Raw genomic sequence first — 23,414 nt, forward strand, 5'->3', positions numbered from 1 at the left:
AAGTTTGGAAGATTCCCTGACTATATTGAATAACTGTTGTAATAGATATGGTATGATGGTCAGCAATAACAAGACAAAGAAAATGAAAATAGGCAGAAGCATTGAAAATGTCAACTGCATTGTGAATGGAGAACCTGTGGAACAAGTAAAACATTTCAGCTACTTGGGCACGATTTTTACTGAAGATGGTAAATTAAATATAGAAATAGACAACAGAATCAACAAAGCTGGTATGGTAGGAAGTGAATTGAATAAATTCATATGGAATAAGAGAGAAATTAGTCGGAACACTAAATTAGCTGTACACAAAGGCAGTGTTCAAACCAATTTTAACTTATGGATCTGAGAGCTGGGTCAGAAGTAAAACAATTGACCAAAGACTAGAGACCGCAGATGTGAGAGTCCTGAGAAAGATTAGAGGCGTGAACAGATTGCATCAATGGCAATATCGTATTAAAAATGAGGATATTAGAAAAGAACTTGATATTGTCAGCATCAAGGAATGCATTAGCAGAGCTAATCTTAGGTGGTATGGTCACTTAAACAGAATGGGCGAGGAAAGATTAGCAAAACAAGTGTTCTCTGCCAGGTTGGCAGTAAAACGACCTAGAGTCAGACGAAGATATAGGTGGATTGATATGGTACGAAGTGCCTTAGAAGATAGAAATATAAGATCTGATAATGTTGGAGTCTTAACAACTAACAGTCCCATTTGGAGGAAAATTGTAGATAGGAAGTTAGTAATGATGAAAATTTTTCATGTAGTACTATCATATCCTGTGTATCTCCCTTGAGGGTACATGGCAGGAATTTGATGATAACAAATTTGGTATGAAAATCAGCAATAAAAAGAGCAAAACTATGAAAATAGGCCGGAGCATAGAAAACTTCAGCAGCATTCTGAATGGGAATTCTATAGAACAAGTAAAATATTTCAGATATTTAGCACAGTTTTTAGTGAAGATGGCAGGTTAAATCTAGAAATAAACAACAGAATAACAAAGCTGGTATGGTTGGTAGCCAGCTGAATAAATGTATATGGAATAGGAGAGAGATTAGCCTAAACACCAAACGAGCAGTATACAAGACATTGTTCAAACCAGTTTTAAGTTATGGATCTGAGAATTGGGTTAGAAATAAAGTACTTGGTCAAAGACTAGAATGAACTTGTCATGTGTATGAGGGTTCTAAGAAGAATTAGGAGAGTGAATCGATGGCATCAATTGCAGAATCATATTAAAAAGGAACTTGACATTATTAGCATTGAAGAATGTGTCAGCAGAGATAATCTAACGTGATATAGCCACTTATATAGAATGGGTGAGGAAGGATTAGCAAAACACGGGTTAGATGCAAGATGACAGGAAAGAGACCCAGAAGGAGACCAAGGTCTAGGTGTATTGATTGAATTAGAAGTGCCTTAAAGGCACAGAAATGTTAGATATGACAAAGTTGGAGTTCTCACAAGTAATAGACTGATTTGGAGGAAAATTATTGATAGGAGATTAATAATAATGTAAATAAAATCATGTAGTGCTGTTATATCAGAAAATTTATGATGATAGTTACTGTGAATACTTCGAGAAGTGTTTGCGAGTGGGTACTTCACTCTACACGACCCACTGTCTCCACTCCCTAGTCCTCCATCTGCATACACACTCATGCACACTACCTTTAATCACCACGAAAAGTATTTTTGTCTATAAATTGCATATGTTCTCTTGGAACTCAGGATTTTTGGGATGAAAATCCTGAGTTTCTTGGAGAAAAAAACCTTGCTGCTTTTGTATGATCAACTATCTTCAATTGAAAAAGCTTATATAAAGATTCCTCTTGTCACAATAAGAACTCAGACCTTTAAAAACAAATGATACAATGTCCCTTCATACTACAGTTTGCACTATGGAAGTGCTTAAATACCATAAAGATGGCAAAATGTACCAGAACCTTTAGAGAAAGCTTAGAAGTGAAGGAAAAATTAATGTAAATGGAATAAGAGATGATAAAAGTGACACAAAAACCGAAGGTAAAGATATTTTGAATATCTAAATTAATTACTTTGAAGCTTTATTAAATGTTTTAATCAGAGACAGAAATCCTGCTTGCATTCCTCTTGTCAAGATAAGAACTCTGGCCTTTTAAAACAAATGACACAACATCCCTTCATACTACCACTTGCACTATGGAAATGCTTAACTATCATAAAGCTGGCAAAATGTTTTCCAGAACCTTTACAGAAAGCTTAGAAGTGAAGGAAAAATTACTGTTAATGGAATAAGAGATGATAAAGATATTCTGGATATCAAAAGTAATTACTTTGAAGCTTTATTAAATTTGTTAATCAGAGACAGAAATTTGCTTGCATTTTTGATTGAATATTTCAAATCAAGATTGCAATTAGGAGTATATATATTAATACTTGAGAGAGATTAAAAAAAAAAAAAAAAAAAAAAAGTCAGCATCCTAAAATATGGGAAGGCACCTGGAGTAGATGATATTCAAACAAAAGTGCTTAGATGTGGAATTATGAAAGTTTTTTACATTATAGTTAAGGAATCCTACAGACTTGTACAGGATTTATTTAAGAGTATAACATAATCTACATAAAGAGCTGAGATAAACATCTCCAATTTTGTACAAACGCATACAGGACAGCCCACGTGATCGTGAGCTCACAGTAAGTCATTGTTTTAATATTAATTTAATTGTATTTCGATAATAAGCAATTGTAGTATTATTGAGTGCGTTTTTGATATATTTATACCATGTATGATAGACAAACTGTGTTATTCCTGGCACCTATGCAAATAAGAACAATTGCTGACAAGACATTGTTTTATAGGTTTCATATGGGGGGGATGTGAAATGTAGCATGTGTGCTTTGTATTTGTTGCCAAGAGGAAATGGATTATGATATGAGAGTGGCAATGGAGAGAGAGTGTGCTTTATGAGCCAGAAATGTGAGGCTTGTTGGAAGACTTGTGAGAAGGAAGTAGTGGAAGTTAATACTGAAAACCATGAAGCCGAAAGTTTTGGAGTGAATAGAGTTCCAGGTTTAAATGATGCTGAAAGAAATGTAAAAGGGAGTATAAATGAGCTGATTGAAAGTAGCGGTAAGATAATATATGCAAAATATATCCACCACTTTTGTGGTGGAGAAGTTCAGGAGAATGTAGAAGACCTGAATAAAGAATAGCTCACTTGCATGTAGTCCTTTACAGGACAAAAGCAAGATTGAAAGGCTGTAGAAACAGCAAGAGATTATGTGAACTGAGAACAGGAAAAAAAAAAAATAGCAAGAGGTCTGAAGCCAAAAGGAAAATTGCAAGGATAAATGAAAGAAAGAGCATAAGCAGATAATTTTTTAGAGTGATTCTATGATTAGGGGAGTACTTCACGAAAGTGCTACAAAGTCTTGTTTCCCTGGTGCAAAAATTAATAATATTAGTAATTCTGTTAGAATGCAGAAAGAGAATTTGAAAGAATTGATTGTTTTGGCTGGAACCAGTGACCTGATGGATGATGGGTATTGTATAAGGAAGGATGTGAAAGTTATTGGAAAAAGAAGAGTGAGAGGGGTGAAGTTTGCGAGTCTGCTGCCACACTATGATAGAGACAAACTGAGAAGGAGGGTGATGATAGCTAATGAATCAGTATGCAGGTTGTGTAGAAGGAATAATGTAGAGTTTATGGACTTATGGCATAAGTTCCATGGACAGAAAGATTTGTACAATGCTAATGGACTGCACTTAAATGGATTTGGAGTTTGGTATCTAGAGAGCGCTTTGTTCACTGAGAGTATGGAAGCACAAAGTCAGGAAAGCTAAAGAAATTAGGCAGATGCAGATGAGTGTTTGTGTGTGTGAAGGCAGACATGAAGCAAATGAGTATGCGAATGACTAACAAGTGCAGAATCTAGTCTCAAGAAAATATTGACTAGAGTAGTCAGTTCAGAAAGTAAAGGTGGTTGGGACCTACAGGGATGTTTCCATTTCTATATAGTAGTGACAGAAGTAACCAGAACAAGTGGGAGAAGGTTTGGCATTGGTTAGTGTAACCTTGCCAAACATTATAGGCATCAGTGAGATGCTGGTAATGTCTTACACCATATAATTGAGCAATACATAGTCTACATTTGAGGTGAATTCAGCAGTTAGAATTGAATGAAGTATGGAAAAATGGTTTGATATAAGATCAAGTATAAGACAAGGGAATACTTTACCTCCAGTCTTATTCTATTTGGATGATGATATGAAAGAAAGTGGCATTAAACATGATATCAGAATCAGAGATAACAAATTTACTCTTTGCTTTATGCAGATAATTGTGTGCTCATAAACAAATCCACTTGTCACTTCTCATATGCTTTTTCCAGATTTACAGACTTAAATACAGATCACTGTTATATTCCCACAATTTCTCAACTATTTGTCATAAATGAAAATCTGATCCTGACGACCTTTAATTGACCTATTCCAGCTTGATGTTCTCTTGAACTTTAAGAAAATTCCAGAATTTTTTGTAGCTCTTCTCAAGTATGCACGCCTAAATCTTCTGGGTAAGAATCCTGAAACCTTAGGACAGAAACTGCTATGTAATCCTCATATTCAGTTTTATTTTCTTTTTTATAGATAGGTACTGAAAGGGTGGTCTGAAAAGTTCTCAGCCTAACAATTAAAAAACAAACTTATCATTTCGAAATTAAACCTATTTTTCAACATAATCTCCCTTAAGATTAATACATTTATTCCAGCACCATTATCCTATACTTATATCTTACTGAGAACCTGTAGTGGTTCTCAGTAAGATCTGCAAAATACCCCTCTACAGCTGCAATCACCTCTTGATTCAAAGAAAAATGCTGACCAGCAAGGAAGAGATAGAAGTCAGAGGCAGCCAAATCTGGGAAATAGGGTGGATGTTCCAACAATTCATAGTGCAGATCCCTTAATTTTCCCATTGCCAAAACACCTTTGTTGGCAGGTGGATTGTCCTGATGAAAAATTATTTTTTTTCTTCTGCAAACCAGGTCTTTTCTCGCAAATTTTTTGTTCTAGTCTGGTTAAAAGATCGGAATAATATTTCCTGGTTATTGTTTTACCCTTTTCAAGATGATTAATAAACAAAATGCTTTTAGCATCCCAAAACACCAATGCCATGACCTTTCCTGCTGATGGAACCTACTTTGGGACTGAACAACCAGCTTCTATCCACTGTTTTGACTGCTGTTTGGATTTTGATCTGCTGTGAGTAAGCTTGGCACCCATCTTGTGCAAAGCTTTTTCATTTGCAATTCTTTATGCAAAATACATCCTACACGTTCTTTTGAAATGCCTATAGTCTCAGCAATTTCACGCACTTTGACTCGCCGGTCATTAAATACCATATTGTGCACATGATCAATGATTTCTGGTGTTGTTACACTTTTTTGGACGTCCTTCACGTGGATCATCTTCAAGGCTGGTACAGTCATGTTTAAACTCGGCAGCCCATTTCTTAATTGTCAAAAACAAAGGACTAGAGTGGCCATAAACTTTTATGAACCTCGAATGAATTTCTTTTGGCGTTAAACCTTCTTTTACAAAGAATTTTATAACTCCACGATACTCAATTTTATCCATTCAACGGAAACAGACAACACTTTTGCTTCAGACAGCTGTATAAAACAAATTACTTGATAGAATGACTTGCAGTTTAACGTGGATGCTTATGACAGATGTACTAATTTCGAAAAAAAATCATGCCGATAGATTGCCATCTATGGTCGAGGCTGAGAACTTTTCAGACCACCCTCATATGATAATAATGAGCTCTTATCCAGAATTCAAAGTTTGACCACTCTATCTGAATTATGCAGTGTAACTAATGTAAAACTTTTATACTTCTACATTTGAGCATTTCTGGTTGAATAGCATATATTCCAGCTTATTTTCCCTGTTTTTGCTTTTCAAAACTTTCTCTACCTCAGACATTGATATTAATTGCATTTTCATATTTGTATTCCTGATTGCATTCTCTTGAATATATTGTCATTCTTATTTCGTAACAGTGTTTCAAAGTAATTACACCAATAAAAAAAACAATACCAGAAACATTGGTACTGAGAACCAAACACCTCTGACATGCAGCCCTCAAGAGCTAATCTGAACTTTTAAAGTTAGAAAACCAATATCACCCATTAGGAAACATGCTCTTAACAATACAGAAAAGAAAACAATGGAATTGGGTGTACCAAACATTAAACACCTCTGGCCTCCAGTCCTAGAAACCTAACTTCACGTTAAAAATTTGATACAAAAACAAATACATCACTTCAAATGACTTCAATGCTGTCACTGTTCTGCCAAATGTCCCTGAAGGTAGTCCAGATAGTGGTATATGAAGAATGCTACTGAGATCACAATAAGCAAATTTCTCTGTATGTATAATTCTTAGATGAAATTTCCTGTCTGCAGACATTTAGTGCTTGTTAAAGCCCTTGTTGATAGTTTTATGGAATGAAGCACTTGGGAATAAATTAAACAATGGTTTTAACGACTCCAGTATTTCTTCACTAACTGCAGAGGCATCATTGGGGACACAGGCAGCACAAAGGAATGAAAATGATTAGGCACTATCATCATTATTTCAGGAATTTAGGCCCAATGGCTTGTTCTCATCTCATTCCATCTTTTCCATATTTGTCTCTGATTTGGTAATTTTTGAAGCACAAGAACAGGCCATTAAAACCATCTTTATGAAGACAAAAATGCAAAAAATTCGAGAAGACAGTAAATACAGATTGTTCAAAGAGAAGGAAGAAACGGTACACCACATAAGTGGGTGCAGCAAAATTCACACAAATTGAGTACCGTATAAAGCACGATAATGTAGCTAAGATAATTCACTGGAATTTATGTAAAAAGTATGGGTTTAAAGTATCTAAAGACTATTGGAAGCATAAAGTTGGCCAAAAAGTGATTGAGAATGAAAAAGCTAAAATGCTCTGAGATTTCAAAATTCAGACAGACAGAAACTTGGAATGTAATACACCCCATATAACAGTAGTTGAAAAAGTGAAAACAAAGGTGTTCAGTTTATTGAAATATCAGTACCAGGAGATAGTCGAATTAATGAAAAAGAAACTAAAAAAATTACCAAGTATCATGAGTTGCAAGTTGAATGAATTTGGCAAAAGAAAACGAAAGTTGTTCTCATAATAATAGGTGCTTTAGGCGCCATCCCCAAAACATTGAAACAACATCTAGAAGCACTCGAGTTAGATGGATTAAAAATCAGGCAGTTGCAAGAGGCCGCTTTGTTCGGCACAGCATTCGTTTTCAGAAGGTATTTCCACAACTTATTAGGTGGACCAACCTTTTACTTAAGGCTGAGGAAGCAAATCAAGTTTGGATGAATATTTTATATATACAGTAAAACCCTGTTTTTTCGTTCCTGCAATTTACGTTTTCCTGACATTTATGTCATTTTCCATTGGTCCCGTCTTAAGGTCTATTCTTATGATATATTGTTTTCCCGCCATTAACAACTTGATGTGGACGTAATTTCCCATGATTTGCGTTTTTTTCTCGGGTGGCAATACTGATTTTCGAATCGATTTCTGCGGAAATCTGCGCATTTCTGTTCCCAGATGACGTTGCTTTCGGCTGTAGTTTCATTTCCATCATCACGGTGACTTGCACGCTTGCAGCAGTAATGTAGTGATGAGCGATACCGTGATTTTTCAATCACAGTACGAATTGATATTGCAGAATTTCTGCTAAGTAATTTAGTATGTGAAAGTTGCTTTCAAGTTGCAGTGGTGGATTATCCATGTTAGTAACATGGAGAAAAAAGACAGAAAATGTATTTGGTAGAAGAAAAGATGGCAATTCTGCGACATGTAGATTGGCATGCCGGAACACGTGTGCATTTAGCAAACAATCTTGGACGCTCCGTGTCCACTTTGAACACGATAGTAAAAAACAGGTCAAGGATTGAACTCGATGCAAAGCAATCTGCCGCTATGTCAAAAAAACGAAAAGCAAAAACAATTAAAGATTTTTTTTAAAATAGATAAATGTAAGTAATTGTAAATTCATTTATTTTCAGTTATTAAATTTTGTAATCTAGTATGTAGACTCACATACTAGCAGTAAGTCATCTTTTAGTCTTTTTTTTAATGTTATTTTACATTTCCTGCTATTTACACTTTTTTCCATCAGTCCCCTGAAAAGTGTAAAAAAAAAAAGGGGGGGGGGTTTACTGTGTATACATATATACACACACACACACACACACGAGGGTGGACTGAAATGTTCTTGGCCTTGACCATAAAGGGCAACACTGTCAGCAAGATTTTTATTTCTAAGTTGGTACATCTGTCATAAGCATGCATGTCAAATTGCAAGTCATTCTATCAAGTAGTTTGTTTTATACAGGCTGTCTGAAGCAAAAGTATTGTCTGTATCCCTTGAAATGGATAAAATTAAGTATCGTGCGGTTATAAAATTCTTTGTAAAAGAAGATTTAATGGCAAAAGAAATTCAGTCGAAGTTCATAAAAGTTTATGGGCACTGTTCTCCTTAGTTTTTTCAACAATTAAGAAATTGGCTGCCGAGTTTAAATGTGGCTATACCAGCCTTGAAGATGATCCATGTGAAGGATGTCCAAAAAGTGTAACACCACCAGAAATCATTGATCAAGTCAATGATATGTATTGGATGACTGGCTGGTCAAAGCGCATGAAATTGCTGAGACTATAGGCATTTCAAAAGAATGTGTAGAATATATTTTGCATTAAGAATTGCAAAGGAAAAAGCTTTGTGCAAGATGGGTGCCGATTTTGTGCATCGATTTATTACTATGAATGAGAATTGGATTCACCATTACACACCAGAATCCAAACAGCAGTCAAAACGTGTTCCGACAGGAGCCAGTTCTTCTGTACCAAAGAAGATAAAGTTGGTTCCATTAGCAGGGAAGGTCATGGCATTGCTGTTTTGGGATGCTGAAGGCATTTTGTTTATTAATTATCTTGAAAAGGGTAAAACAATAACCATCATCAAATTCCTAACATGTACCCCCAAGGGGTTTACAGGATATGATAGTACTACATGAAAAATTTACATCATTACTAACTTCCTATCTACAATTTTCCTCCAAATCAGTCTGTTACTTGTCAAGACTCCAATATTATCATTATCAGAGCTTATATTTCTATCTTCTAAGGCACTTAATACCATATCAATCCACCTATATCTTGGTCTTCCTCTGGGTCGTTTTCCTGCCAACCTGGCAGAGAACACTTGTTTTGCTAATCTTTCCTCGCCCATTCTGTTTAAGTGACCATACCACTTGAGATTAGCTCTGCTAACGCATTCCTGGATGCTGACAATGTCAAGTTCTTTCCTAATATATTCGTTTTTAATATGATATTGCCATTGATGCCATCTGTTCAGGCCTATAATCTATCTCAGGACTCTCATATCTGCGGTCTCTAGTCTTTAGTCAAGTGTTTTACTTCTGACCCAGCTCAGATCCATAAGTTAAAACTGGTGTGAATACTGTCTTGAATACCACTAATTTAGTGTTCTGACTAATTTCTCTCTTATTCCATATGAATTTATTCAATTGACTGCCTACCATACTAGCTCTGTTGATTCTATTGTCTATTTCCATATTTAATTTACCATCTTCAGTAAAAATCGTGCCTAAGTAGCTGAAATGTTTTACTTGATCCACAGGTTCCCCGTTGACAACACAGTTGACATTTTCAACAATTCTACTTATTTTCATTGTCTTTGTCTTTTTAATGCTGACCTTCATACCATATCTATTACAACAGTTATTCAATTTAGTCAGGGATTCTTGCAAACTTGTAGCAGATTTATTTAGAAGTATAACCTCGTCCGCATAAAACAAAGAGCTGACGTTAACATCTCCATTTCTGATATCATGTTTAATACCACTTTCCTTCAAATTTGATCCATATAGATAATGAATAACAGAGGGAATAATGTATATCCTTGTCTCACACCAGATTTAACATTAAACCATCTTCCTGTACTTCCTTCAATTCTAACTGCTGACTTACAACTCAAATAAAGACTAAGTATTGTTTGATATAATGCCCCATTGAAACCACATAACTTTAGCGTATAAAATAGCTTCTCTTTTGGCACCTTGTCATATGCCTTTTCCAGATTGACAAAACTTAAACATAGATCTTTGTTATATTCCCATGCTTTCTCAACTATTTGTCGTGAAGTGAAGATCTGATCCTGACAGCCTCTATTTGGCATGAATCCAGCTTGTTCTTCACCAAGCTTTTCTTCCACAATTCTTCTCAACCATTTCTCAAGTATACTTGCATAGATCTTGCCAGGAACACTCAGTAGGGAAATACCTCTGTAATTCTCACATTCAGTTTTATTTCCCTTTTTATATATGGGTACTATTAGAGCTCTACTCCAATCATCGGGAAATCGTCCCTCTGTCCAGGCCTTCTGAACTATGCAGTGCAGCCACTGTAAGACTTTTATACCACCATACTTCAGCAATTCTGGTCGAATATCATCTACTCCTGCTGCCATTCCACATTTCAAGCCTTTGATGACTTTTTCTATTTCAAGTATGGATATGTATTCCTGACTGTATGCCTGTTGAGTGTTTTTTACCACTGTGCTATCACTGCTTGTTTCATTTAGCAATTTTTCGAAGTAATTACTCCATACTTCAAGGATATCTTATTCCCCTAATTTCATGTCACCTTTATCATCTCTTACTCCTTTTACAGCACTCTTTTCTCCATTTCTAAGCTTCTTCAACAACCTACAGAATATCTTACCACCTTCTCCATATTTATTTTCTATGTTCTTGCCAAAGCCCTCCCATGACTTTTGTTTAGCTAGTTTTACACAGTGTTTTGCTTTGTTACATTTGTCTCTGTATTCTCTAAGAGCAAAAGCTGACTTATTTGCCAAGAACCTTTGATATGCTTTCTTCTTTTCCTTCACTGCATCTTTAACTTTCTGTGTCCACCATGGAGTTCTAATTTTTCTATCCTTGCAGACAACCTCACCACGTGCTTCTCTGACTGAATCAATCAGGGTTTTCCTCAAGGCTTGCCACTGAATCTCCAAGGTTTGGTTCCTGTTCTCAAACTACTTCATTTTTTCTTCAATAATCTTTGTGTATTTTAGTCTACAGTTCACATCTGAGAGCTGCTCAACTTTTATTCGCTTTAAAACTTTCTTACATGTTATTCTTTTCAATATGAAATTCAATTTTATCCTGCTCAAGCCTAAATAGTGATCGCTTCCAATTTCAAATCCTCTGTACACTCTGGTGTCCTGCACTAGGGAGGAAACATCGCTATCAACAATAACATAATAAAAACAATAACCAGGGAATATTATTCCAATCTTTTAACAAGACTGGATGATAAAATTTGTGATGAGAAGACCTGGTTTACAGAAGAAAAAAATCATCTCTCATCAGGACAATGCTGCCCACAAAGGTGTTTAGTCAATGAGAAAATTAACGGATCTGCACTATGAATTGTTGGAATGTCCACTCGATTCCCCAGATTTGGCTGCCTCTGATTTCTATCTGTTTCCAAAACTAAAAGTCTTCCTTGCTGGTCAGCATTTTTCTTCGAATCGAGAGGTGATTGCAGTTGTAGAGGTGTATTTTGCAGATCTTACTGAGAACCACTACAGGAATAGGATAATGGTGCTGGAGCATCGCTGGAATAAATGTATTAATCTTAAGGGAGATTATGTTGAAAAATAAAAATAATTTTTAAATTATGAGTGTTTTTTCATTGTTAGGCTGAGAACTTTTCTAACTACCCGTGCGTGTGTGTGTTTGTTACGTTAAAGATACCAAGCAATATAGTATACCCAAGGTAAAAAACTTTCTACATCTTTCTCTCATCCTGTGATTTTAGGTCAAAGCAACTTGTGTCAGCTTGTATAGGTAAAATTTTTAAATTCTGCGTTACTTCAACCTTGGCATCTCAGGATCTGGCTCCCACTGACGAGACCTCAATAAAGGTCTAAACCGGTCTGAGTAGTGGTCCTTCCCCTTAATGCATAGCATCATACATGTCTGCAAGGGGATGTGCTTTGCATTATGGGAGATACTAAGGAATGTGATCAGAGCTTATTCCACCTTTATAGGTCTGAGGCAACTCATGTTGCCTTAGACCTGAAAATACTTAAGGCGCAAACTTGACTGACTTGCTTTTTTGCTTACTTGGGAAAGAAGGATTAAAACCAAATTTATAAAATTGCTTGGTATCTTTTAACTTATAGTATACCCAAGGTAAAAAACTTTCTACATCTTTCTCTCATCCTGAGATTTTTATTTAATAAGGTCAAAACAACTTGTGTCAACTTGTATAGGTAAAATTTTTAAATTCTGCATTACTTCAATCTTGGGGTCTGGCTCCCACTGACGAGACCTCAATGAAGGTCAAAACCAGGGTTACATGATAAAATTACACAAAGAAAAAATTACACATATAAGAAATTATACAAAAAATTTTGTAATTTCAAAAAAGAAAAAATTACACATATAAGAAATTAAATGTAATTTTATTTCGAAATTACGAAAAGAATTAAATGGAAAATATTTACACAAGTAATTACGAAAATTACACTAAGAAAAAAATTAAAAGGAAAAAATACACAAGTAAGAAATTACACATAAAATAAAATTTACCAAAAATTGTACAAAATTTATAACCAGCAAGGGTAAATCAATAATCGACAATTGTTAATCACCAGCTCAAGAATTTCTAAGAATTGTTTGGGTGAAGGTATATAAGTAAATTTTTGTCTTGCATTCTTCAGTTCTAGTTTAGTGACTCGTAATACAACTAGTGTATAACTTGAGTTAATAAATTTCGTGATTAATTTTTTTAATTAATTTTTAATTTATCCATGGCTGATTTTGAGTACGGTGTTAGTAATAAAGGTGGTCAAATTATAATTCACAAAGGATTCGAGTTTGTTTGTCACCATGAAACTGCTATCAAAACTATTCATTGGCGTTGTGCAAAGTTTAGAACGTTACATTGTCGATCGCTGCTCCATACCAGAGACGATAAGATTATCCGTGCGTGAGTCTTCAGAACACTGTCATGTTAATAGGACTTTTGAATCTGAAGCTCATCAACTTGCAAATCAAATGAAAAAAAAATATCGAATCCAGGTGCAACAGCTCGTGCAATTATAGCTAACAATTTAGTGACTGTATCAGACGGATTAAAAATGTGCCTATCGAAGAAGAGCTCCATGATGAGGCGATTAAATAGATCCAAAGCTAAAACAATTGGAAATGTTCCATCAAATCCAGATAACAAAAACTTTGAAATACCAGAGAAATACTCTAAATGGATTATTCATGATTCCGGGGCAGAAGATCCAGAACGTATAATACTAATTGGTCACAAGACTCTTCAAGATCAACTTGTAGTTAATGATTTTTGGCTAGTAGATAGTACATTTAAAGTGGTTCCAGAAATATATTATCAGTTATACAGTATCCATGTCCAATATGATTCAGGCGTCGCTTTTCCTTGTCTACTGGCTCTTCTACCAGGGAAAAAGGAAGAAATATATGTGAAGATGCTGAACGTGTTACTGGAGAAAATTCCTCAAGTTCAACCACGAAAAATTTTGACCGATTTTGAAACAGCAGCAATGAATGCTTTCCGTGCCGTGTTTGAAAACATTGAAATTGGTGACTGCTTTTTCCATTTATCACAATCTATTATACGCAAAGTAAATGAATGTGGACTAAAATCTCTATATGAATCCAATCAGTCATTTGCAGTACACATTAAAATGTTACAATCACTTGCATTTTTACCAGAAGAAGAAGTGTTAGAAACATTTTTAGAAGTTGCTGATCTGTTCTCTAATTTAGACGAACATAATGAACGAATTGAGCAAGTTCTCCTTTACTTTGAATGTACATATATTCGAGATCGACAGCTCAGGAACAGCACTTATAGACAACTTCTGTTCGATATTTCTACTTGAACCATAGACACTCTGCAGCCAACTGCATAGCTAGAACTACAAATTGTATTGAAGGATGGCACTATGTACTTCAGTCTCTCTTTCAGTGTTCTCATCCAACTGTTTGGAAATTTTTGGATAACATTGTTAAAGAATTATCTTTACAACATACAAACTATTTGCAGCATTTAACTGGTCAACGAAACCCAGGACGTCGTAGGTACATTTCGTTAAAACAATGTATTTCAAATATTGTACAAAATTATGACTCTAATAGACTATTGGAATTTTTACGTTGTATAGCTTATATGTAGTGTTTTTGTTTTTTATTATTTTTTAAAATAAAAGTAATTTTTGCAATATTAAGAAAGTTTGTGTTTAATTTGACACCAAAATACCAATAATATTTTAATCGAATTAAAGTCAACAGCTAGGTCTTATAAAGTATTACAAAATTAATGGAACTCTTATCTGAAAATAAATATAAAATTCATCATAAAAATTTAAAAACTCTTAAGTAAAAATTATATGTAATTTCATCCTTGTGTAATTCGTCCTCGTGTGATTTTACCACGTGTAATTTTGTCCTGACACGCAAAACCAGTCTGGGTAGTGTCCCTTCCCTTAATCATCATACATGTCTGCAAGGGAATGTGCTTTGCATTATGGCAGATACTAAGGAAAGTGATCAGACTTTATTTCACCTTTACCATGAGTTGACTTGGACTTGAAAATACTTCAGGTGCAAACTTGACTTACTTGCTTGTTTGCTTACTTGGGAAAAAAAAGATTAAAACCAAGGTTATAAAATTGCTTGGTATTTTTAACATATATATCAGTGACCTTCTCCAGTTGACTATAAATCCACTTTACAGGTTTGCTGATAACTTTATATTTCACCCTTCTTTTTCATTTGAAAAACCTTGCGCTATGCAAATCTTCCAGAATGTGTATTTTTTTTACAACCTTTGAAGTCTTACCTACTAGCCATAGAGGTTCTTCAACTTTATTCCATAGCTTTATTAGCTTCAGTGCTTAAAAAACTGAGTCTAGCCTTATTTCAGTTTTTTTCTTCTGCCCTTCTTATCATAAACATATTACAAGTGTTGCTTCCTGATCATCCAAGACATCAGATTTTCTGTTTTGCTCATTATTACTTTACCTTTAAACAACTATTATCTGTATACAAATTGCAAATTTTTCCCAATCATTAAATATTGGTATTGCATTCAATATGTTCTCTAACAGCTCCTGAAATTCTTGACTCAGTTCAGTAAAGAGCAGTTATACTAATTAAGGAGTGATTGTACTCTTTCACCCACTGATTTTCAGTTGCTTCTACTTGTTTGTTCATGTGATATTTCCATGATCACTGTTTGTCAGAATTGGCAGAGATGGGCTGCCAAAAGGCTGATGCTTCTTCAATAAATTGTCAATCCTTTTTCACAGAATCGCTGATCTTCCACTCGGTTGTCAACCCTTTTCCACTCTAGACGTTACTTCCCTCTATCCAGCTACTAACTTTACAAATCCCAAATCTACCCATTCTTAGAATAATTCTGTTATATTTGGGGTACCAAAGGCAAACATTTCTGATGTTCAAAGGGGGGAGCTCACAAATAGAACACCTATCCCCCCCCCCCTTTCTCTCTCTCTCTCTCTCTTTCACTCACTGTCCGGTCCCTGCAGATTTTTTTTTTTTTTCGTGGCTTGTGTCTCTTCTACAGGTACTTGCATAGATGCTCTAGAAAACTAGCATTCTTCATTCTCCCTCATTTCTGATATGCATCTCATAAGAAGGACTGTTCAACATCCCTTGACTGTTCTACTGCTGTCCACTCAACTTACTTCTCCACTCTTCGTTCATTCCAGTCTAATTCTGTTCTCAAGAACATCCTTTCCCCCTGAAGTATATCCAAGTACTACCACCTAATACATCCTTTCTCTTTCGTAACCTCTGCCCATACATGGCATCAACTGTGGTGTAGATTTTGAAACCACTCATGCAGGAGTGAATGTTTGTATATCTCTCCAATGTTAAACACATTTCTCCTTGACTTTCTGTCTGTTCAGCATACTAATGTACTAATAAATTGAACAACCTCTTGTTCAAGAACACTATAAAAAAATTCTCTCTTATTCACTACTTCTTACTTTAATCCTGTATTTTATGATGTACTAATTGTTAATGTGTTTGTAATCTGGATGGGTTGCCTGATCTGTCCTGTTCTTAAATGCATATATAGCTATTATAGATTGTTATTTTACATATCAAAATTGTAAAAATTTAATTTATTTAATTATGAGGTTTTGCCTTCATTATCTCATAAATTAAAGTTAAAATTAAATGCTGGAAAGGAGCGCCTTAAACAAAAAAATTTAATTTGGTTTCAAAACATCAGTACATAAAGTCTGTATACAGTTGACTGTTGTTATGCCAAACACCATCATTGCAAATTCATTCACTATAATAGACCTCTGCAAGTTGTAGCAAGAATCTCATTGCATCAGTACTGTGATAGAGGAAATTCACTATGGCAAAACCTTCATAAATACACTGTTCTTTTGTCCCTATGAGTTCAGTACAGTGAGAGATGATGTATACGTTTCTATTTTTTGTGTGAAGGTACATCAATTTTTATCTATTGTTATTATTAGACCACCAGGGAGCCGAGAACTGATTGATGGAGGCCATACATCACCCACACCAGCTGTTATACCTTCTTTTAAACTCATTCACATTAGATGCACTCACTACTTAGGCAAACTGTTTCAATCACTCATAGTTCTGCAAAAGAAAAATGTAGCTCTCTTATCCCTTTCTTAACTTTCATGGATGTCCCTCTTGTCTTCTCTCCACATTTCATATAATGAAAAATTTTATGAACCAATATCCTATAACACCCTCTCAAAAGTTTATAGACCACTATCATTACCTTGATTATCTTGATGGACCTGTGTTTCACTCAGGATTTCTCCATGAGTGAAGGTCACAAAGATGCCTCCAACGATCTTGATCTTTTCTCTCTCTTCCATGATATACCCATAGATTTCACTAGTGGATCTTCCCATCTTGTAGGTGGTCTTCCTGGTTTTCTCTTTATTCCTGGTTGCCAGTTAAGTATTCTATATGTCCATCTGTTATCCCTGAGCCTGGCTATGTAACTTGCCCATCTCATCTTGCTTTCATATACTGCAGTTACAACATCTTTTATGCATGATCTCTTTCTTAGTTCCATTTTGCTGATGTTATAAATCCTACATTCTATTGCACTCCGAGTTATTGTGATTGTTTCTTTTTTTTTTCTTGTCATGTTCTGTGTTTCTGATCCATATGAGTGATGGAAAAATGTCACTATTAAATAATATTGCCTTTGTAGAGATGTCAAGATTTGGATCAGTGTTTCTTTTAGTCTGTTGAATGATAGCCATGCAGCTTTCTTTCTTTTTGCTAGTTCTTCTTTTCCTATATCTTCTGTTTACCAGTATCTGCAGTCCATATACATTCAGTCTATCCTTGTAATGTCTATCTATCTTTTCTATTCCCTTCCGCCATAATGCTGGTGGGGGTAGCTATATGCTACCATACTAGGGAGATGATTATGTGCAAGGTAGTTTCCCGTTACCTTCCTTGCCGTACTATATCCTGTGTATTCACGGGGACGGTTTGCCTACTTGTGGGATGAAAAACCCCAGATAAACCGGCAGAAAAAATCCTGCTGTCCATGCCCAAGACCGGCTAATTTGGCTATCACTGAGGAAGATCCTTAAGCTCCTCACGTCGTCGACAGGAATCGAACCTAGGACACTCCTTCCCCAGGCATATGGTTACGAAGTGCATAGCCACTAGGCTAACCGTGCGGACCTTTGTAATGTACGTTCCATAATACTGATGTCATCTTCGTAACTGTTCTTTACAGCTTTTCCACAGCATTGTTATTCCTTTGGAACCCAGAAGACCAAATTAGTGCACACAATAGTCCAGGTGCATTCGTATCAAAGCCTTGTAAAGAATCAAAATTGACTTCCATATCCTTACATGCTGATGTTCATTTCAACATCACAGTTATATATTGTGTATTGTATATTGTGTATTTGCAATTTTTGTTATGCATAATCCCACCAATATAATATGATGTCGAATATCACATCATGCCAAAATGCATAACTTTACACTTACCAACATTGAATTGATAGCCATTATTGTTTGCCTACTTCCAACTTATTCAGATCACCGTGTAAATATTGTATATCATTAACATCTCTAATTTCCCTGCCTAACTTTGCATCTTCAGCAAACAACTAGAAGATCTTCTGTCAGCCCCTCTCCAATATCATTAATGTATAGATTAAATAACCATGGTTGAGGGGCTGCTCCCTGAGGCACACTACTGGTCACCTTGAGTCTGGTAGATTTGCATCCTCCATATACCACTTTCTGTTACTCTTAGCCACTCACTTATCCAAGCCAATAGTTTATATTCCAATCCCATATTCTATAGTTTAGGCAACAGCTTTTCATGTGGTATCCTATTATAAATGACTTAACAAAGTCCATCAGTCTCATAGTGTACCATTCCTTTTATCCAACTTAGTCATAGCATTATTATAAAATATGAGCAAATTGCTCAGACATGACTTCCCATTCATAAACCCATGCTGTTCTTTGCAAAGCATATCTTGTTTTTCCACCCATTTCTGTGTGTGATTCCCTATCAACTTCTCTAAAATCTTTACTGTTATTCCTGAGATACTGATAGATTAATAGTTAGACACATCAGTCTTTGCACTTACCCTTGGTCAATGGAATTATCATGCATTATTTTCATTGCTGTGGAATCTTTCCAGAACTGACTCTAATTACTCAAACATGTAAAGGACCTAGCCAGTTTAGCTGAAAATTCCTTTTAGCACACATGCTGATATCCATCTTCCACAATTGGCTAATTCTTATAAAACAGCTCTAGAATCTCCTTCTCATGCACCTCTATCTCTTCATTCAATGTAGTGGTAGCACCGTATATTGTGTTACATATACCAACTTGATAAGATCTTGGTGAAGTGAACATTCGTTGTTTAAACTGCCTCATCTGATTCTGATATGAGAGTACTCTCAGCAGTCAGTAAAGTTATTTTTTCATATTCATTCATTCTTTTACTTGCTGTATAACAATAAAATTCTTTTGGAGTTGCCTCTAGTCTGTAGAAGTATGAAAAGAAATTGGCTGAAATTTCTTTTCATACTTCAAGTTAGCTTTCCATACAATACTTGTGACTTTTCTGGCCTGAGCTTTATATACCTAGTCTAGCCATAAATACTGTTACAAAATGAACACATAAACCTTTAATCTATCAGTAAATCATTTACAGCTTTCAGCACATACAAGCCACGTGTATAATGTGCATATAGCAGCACTCGATGTTCGAAATGTCTCCCTTTTCATCTTCATCCACACCCAAAGTCTGTGAGGCCACAAAACATCCAATGGAAACACAGTGAAAATACTGCCACTGCTCACTCTAAATCTGCATTCATACTGGTGATGCCGGAGTGTTGTTTCTTGTAGGCTACTCTCCCAAACTCCAACCATAATTTGAAATCCAACAGATTCAGATTGAGGCTTCCTGATGGCCAATCAGGTGACGATGTGTGGTCAGGCACATTTGCCTCCAGCCACTGTTGTGCGGTCCTTGCCTTGTATGTAGGGACTGAGTCCTATTGGAAGGTCCTCTGCCTGCCATGAAATAGGCTGTTATTCGGGGTGGCTATACCACAGGTTCCAGCATGGTGTCTTGATGCACTTTGGTGAAGGTTTTGACTCCTTTCTCACAGAAATGCAACTTGGATATCCCCTGATACATCATCCCCTCCTTCCAAACCATCATTGATGTAGGGTGATGACTTCTCTGAATCCTTGTTCTATGTCTCGTGTTGTGTGACCATCCTGAAACATATACCTGATTGCTTTGACAGTTAAACGACTCTTCAATGGTGAAAATCTTCTCACCTGTGAAGAGGATATTTCTGTGTCTGTTGTTCACGTACCACTTAGTCTGATACATAAATATCGTACTGATCTCAAGTGTTTGTAGCATGTGGAAAATAACAGGTGACTGCATTCCATCCTTCTGAAGTGCTGTTACAGCTACACAGTTCTCATAATCTCCCCACTATGTGTTAACCCATATAGCTAGACAACTCTCTCTCTACTGATAAACACATGAATGTTAGCAATTCTCTGAACAGTGTGGAGCTGTGTGGAAGTTGTTACAGTATTTGTGGCAAGACTGCGTATTTCATAACTATTCTCATTATGTTCCTTCCATATTGTCTTCTTCATGTGGATCTCTTATTTAATGAGATTGCATATCCATTTCACTCCCATTCTATTTGTTTTCAAATTCTAGGGACACATTCAGATATTGCATTATTAAGCAGCTTCTCATGCACTGGTATCTTTCCTATTCAACAATTCATGTCATTGAACCAAGAGATTATTCTCCTGAGTTTGCCATTAATATAGTATTGATTTTTATGTAAATTTGTTCAGGATGATATTATACTTTTTTTTTAATTCATAGGTGCGAATTATTTAGCAGCAATATGCAAGTGTCATTAGAACTAACAGAGAAGACGGGAATAAGCAACATCTAAATTTATATGTAAATTATATCTGAATTTCTATCATAGTATATGTATATAGTATTTATGTAAATATTCCTTATGGTTGTAGAATTATATTCAGAAATAACTGAAGAAATGAACATATTTGTTTGGTAATATTTATTTTTTACTGTTTATTGTTAATTTTGAATTGTGGTTCATACTTGATTTCATATCCTTAAAAAATAATCAATTATTGTAATGCAACAATCTTCTTGTTGTGTTTATTTTAAGTATTATGACTTGACAAAAAAAGTATTGCTTTATTGATGTGACTAATATAATGGTCAACATCCATTTCTTGGACCAAAAAAAAAAAAGTAGAGAAAGGTGATCAGTAATGAATAATTGAACAATTGCTTCTTTAATGCAAATGCTGTAAATTTGAATTCCATGGGGATAGGGCTTCATTATAACCATTTCCCTAAAGTCTTCATGGTATGAACAACACCAAGAGAAAAATATAATTAATTTATTGAAATTACTAATATTTTGCTCATTTTCTACCCATCATCTTCAGAGCCTAAATTACAACTGTAACAAGCCCACAGGCTCGCTTGCGTCACTGTAAAAAGAATTCATATCGTGATTGAAAAAGAACTAATTTCTTAACAGGGTGTACTCTAGGGGGACACGGTCAAATGGGCGACGGAATAAAAGATGAAATATGAATTCTATTCTGTTGATCTATTACCAGGTAAAAATGAGTTAATAGAAAGGTATAAACAAAAAAATTGAAAAATCTTGCTTATAATTTTTATTTCTGAGCTTCACTGCATAAGGTGTTTTGTTTGGCAATTTATCATTTGGGTTTTGTGTGCAGTTATTTAGTTTAATACACATTCACAAGATATTTTGACTTCCATTAAACAGTAAGACTAGTTAAAATATCTTGCAAATGCGTATTAAACTAAATTTAATACGCATAACTAACTTATACGCAAACTAAGTTATTTAGTTTAATACACATTCACAAGATATTTTGACTTCCATTAAACAGTAAGACTAGTTAAAATATCTTGCAAATGCGTATTAAACTAAATAACCGCACATAAAACACCCAAATGATAAATTGCCGAAAACAAAAAAATTGAAAAATCTTGCTTATAATTAAGTTTATTTAAGTTTATTTTTATTGTGTAGAATTATGAATTGTATTGAAGTTATATTGAAATTTCCCATAGAATTACGGTATAAACATAAAATTTGAAAAATCTCGCGTATAATTAAGTTTATTTTTATTGTCTGAAGAAGTATTTCTGAGCTTCACTGCATAAGGTGTCTTGTTTGGCAATTTATCATTTGGGCGTTTTGTGTGTGGTTATTTTGTTTAATACGCATTCGCAAGATATTTTGACTTCTATTAAACAGTAAGACTAGTTGTTTGTTTGTTTATTACATCATTTCCAATATTTGTGTCAACGTTACAGTTACCACATGCAAAGAACAAGGCTCGGTAAATAAAAGGTATGTATTCAAAATTTATAATCTTAACCGTATACTAAATTGTATACATGACATCTAAATTAATTTAAATAAATTTCAAACTCTTGATTATCTCTCAAATGAAACAAAATGCTAAGTACAATTTTATAGAAGTATAGAAATATTTCACTATTGATATAATTAAGAATTTTTTCAGTACTATTTGAAAAATAGTACTGAAAAAATTCTTAATTATATCAATAGTGAAAACTTTTTTAAATTTTATTTTTATATTTATATTTCTTGTTTCTATTCTTCAGAAATGGATAATTCAAGAATATTAAGTCAAAGAGACAAGGAAAAATATGCTTGGAATGAGTATCTTTATGTTAAAGACAAGATTGATAAGAAAGGTTTAATTCAATTTTGGCAACGTGAAAATAAAAACAAAGGATGCAAAGGTAAAATCTGGACTAGTGTCAGTGATGGATCGCTAATTTCTGAAAAACAGGAACAGACATGTAGCAGTTCTGGAAATGCGGCCAGAGTAATAACGCAAGAAGTTAGTACAACAGCCAAAAAAATTAGTGGATACGACAATGAGCAACCATCTTCTTTCTTCTGCAGTAGAAGGAATGCTTCCAAATCATAGCAGTCTGTGCAGAAATATTCATTAAAAAATTTAAAAGCCCTAATTAATCCTGATTCTAGGGAAACAATAATTATTCCCGAAGATTACTTAAATTATGAATTCAGTCCATCACAATATGAACATTTTTTATTGGCTGATTCTGGATCAGAACAGGTCGACCCCATGAGAATATTAATTTTTGGTCATGAAAGCCATGCAGTGTGGAGCCAAAGCATGAATGAATTATTTATGGATGGTACATTTTTATTTTCTCCCCTTCTTTTTGCTCAAATTTTTGTTATTTTGGCTAGAAAGGAGAGAGGTCCTTTTTTCCCTGTTTTATATATTGTTTATTACCTAATAAGACTCTTGAAACATACACAAAATTATTTTAAATGATACATGAAATGTGGCCATTACTAGATCCCAAAAATATAAATGTTGATTTTGAAATTGCCATTCATCAAGCGTTACGTATAGTATTTACACAAGCTAACATAAATGGTTGCTTTTTTCATCTCGTACAAAATCTTCATAAGCATTTAGCTCCATGCAGTCTTTTAACCAGATATAATTCTGATGCACAATTCACTTTAAATTCAAAAATGATCACTTCGCTTGCTTTTGTTCCAGAACAAGATATTATTTATGCTATTTCTGAACTTGAGAATCATTTATCCAA

At 34.7% G+C, this 23,414-nt stretch overlaps 1 protein-coding gene across 2 annotated transcripts in view; it reads left to right on the top strand.

The window, feature by feature from the left end:
• The window catches only part of Trs23 (trafficking protein particle complex subunit 4-like protein Trs23), an 84,782-nt gene extending 64,001 nt beyond the window's left edge, over positions 1–20,781 (top strand). For both annotated transcript variants that reach the window (XM_090397632.1, XM_090397633.1), the window contains exon 5: positions 20,595–20,781. In XM_090397632.1, coding sequence (XP_090253758.1) covers positions 20,595–20,667 — 73 coding nt within the window. In that variant the 3' untranslated portion in view covers positions 20,668–20,781. The remainder of the gene's footprint in view (positions 1–20,594) is intronic.
• The last annotated feature ends 2,633 nt before the right edge of the window (positions 20,782–23,414 follow it).

The sequence above is a fragment of the Typopeltis vanoorti genome, chromosome 9, assembly GCF_054136105.1.
Source record: "Typopeltis vanoorti isolate ZY-2024b chromosome 9, IOZ_Tvanoo_1.0, whole genome shotgun sequence".
NCBI lineage: Eukaryota > Metazoa > Arthropoda > Arachnida > Uropygi > Thelyphonidae > Typopeltis > Typopeltis vanoorti.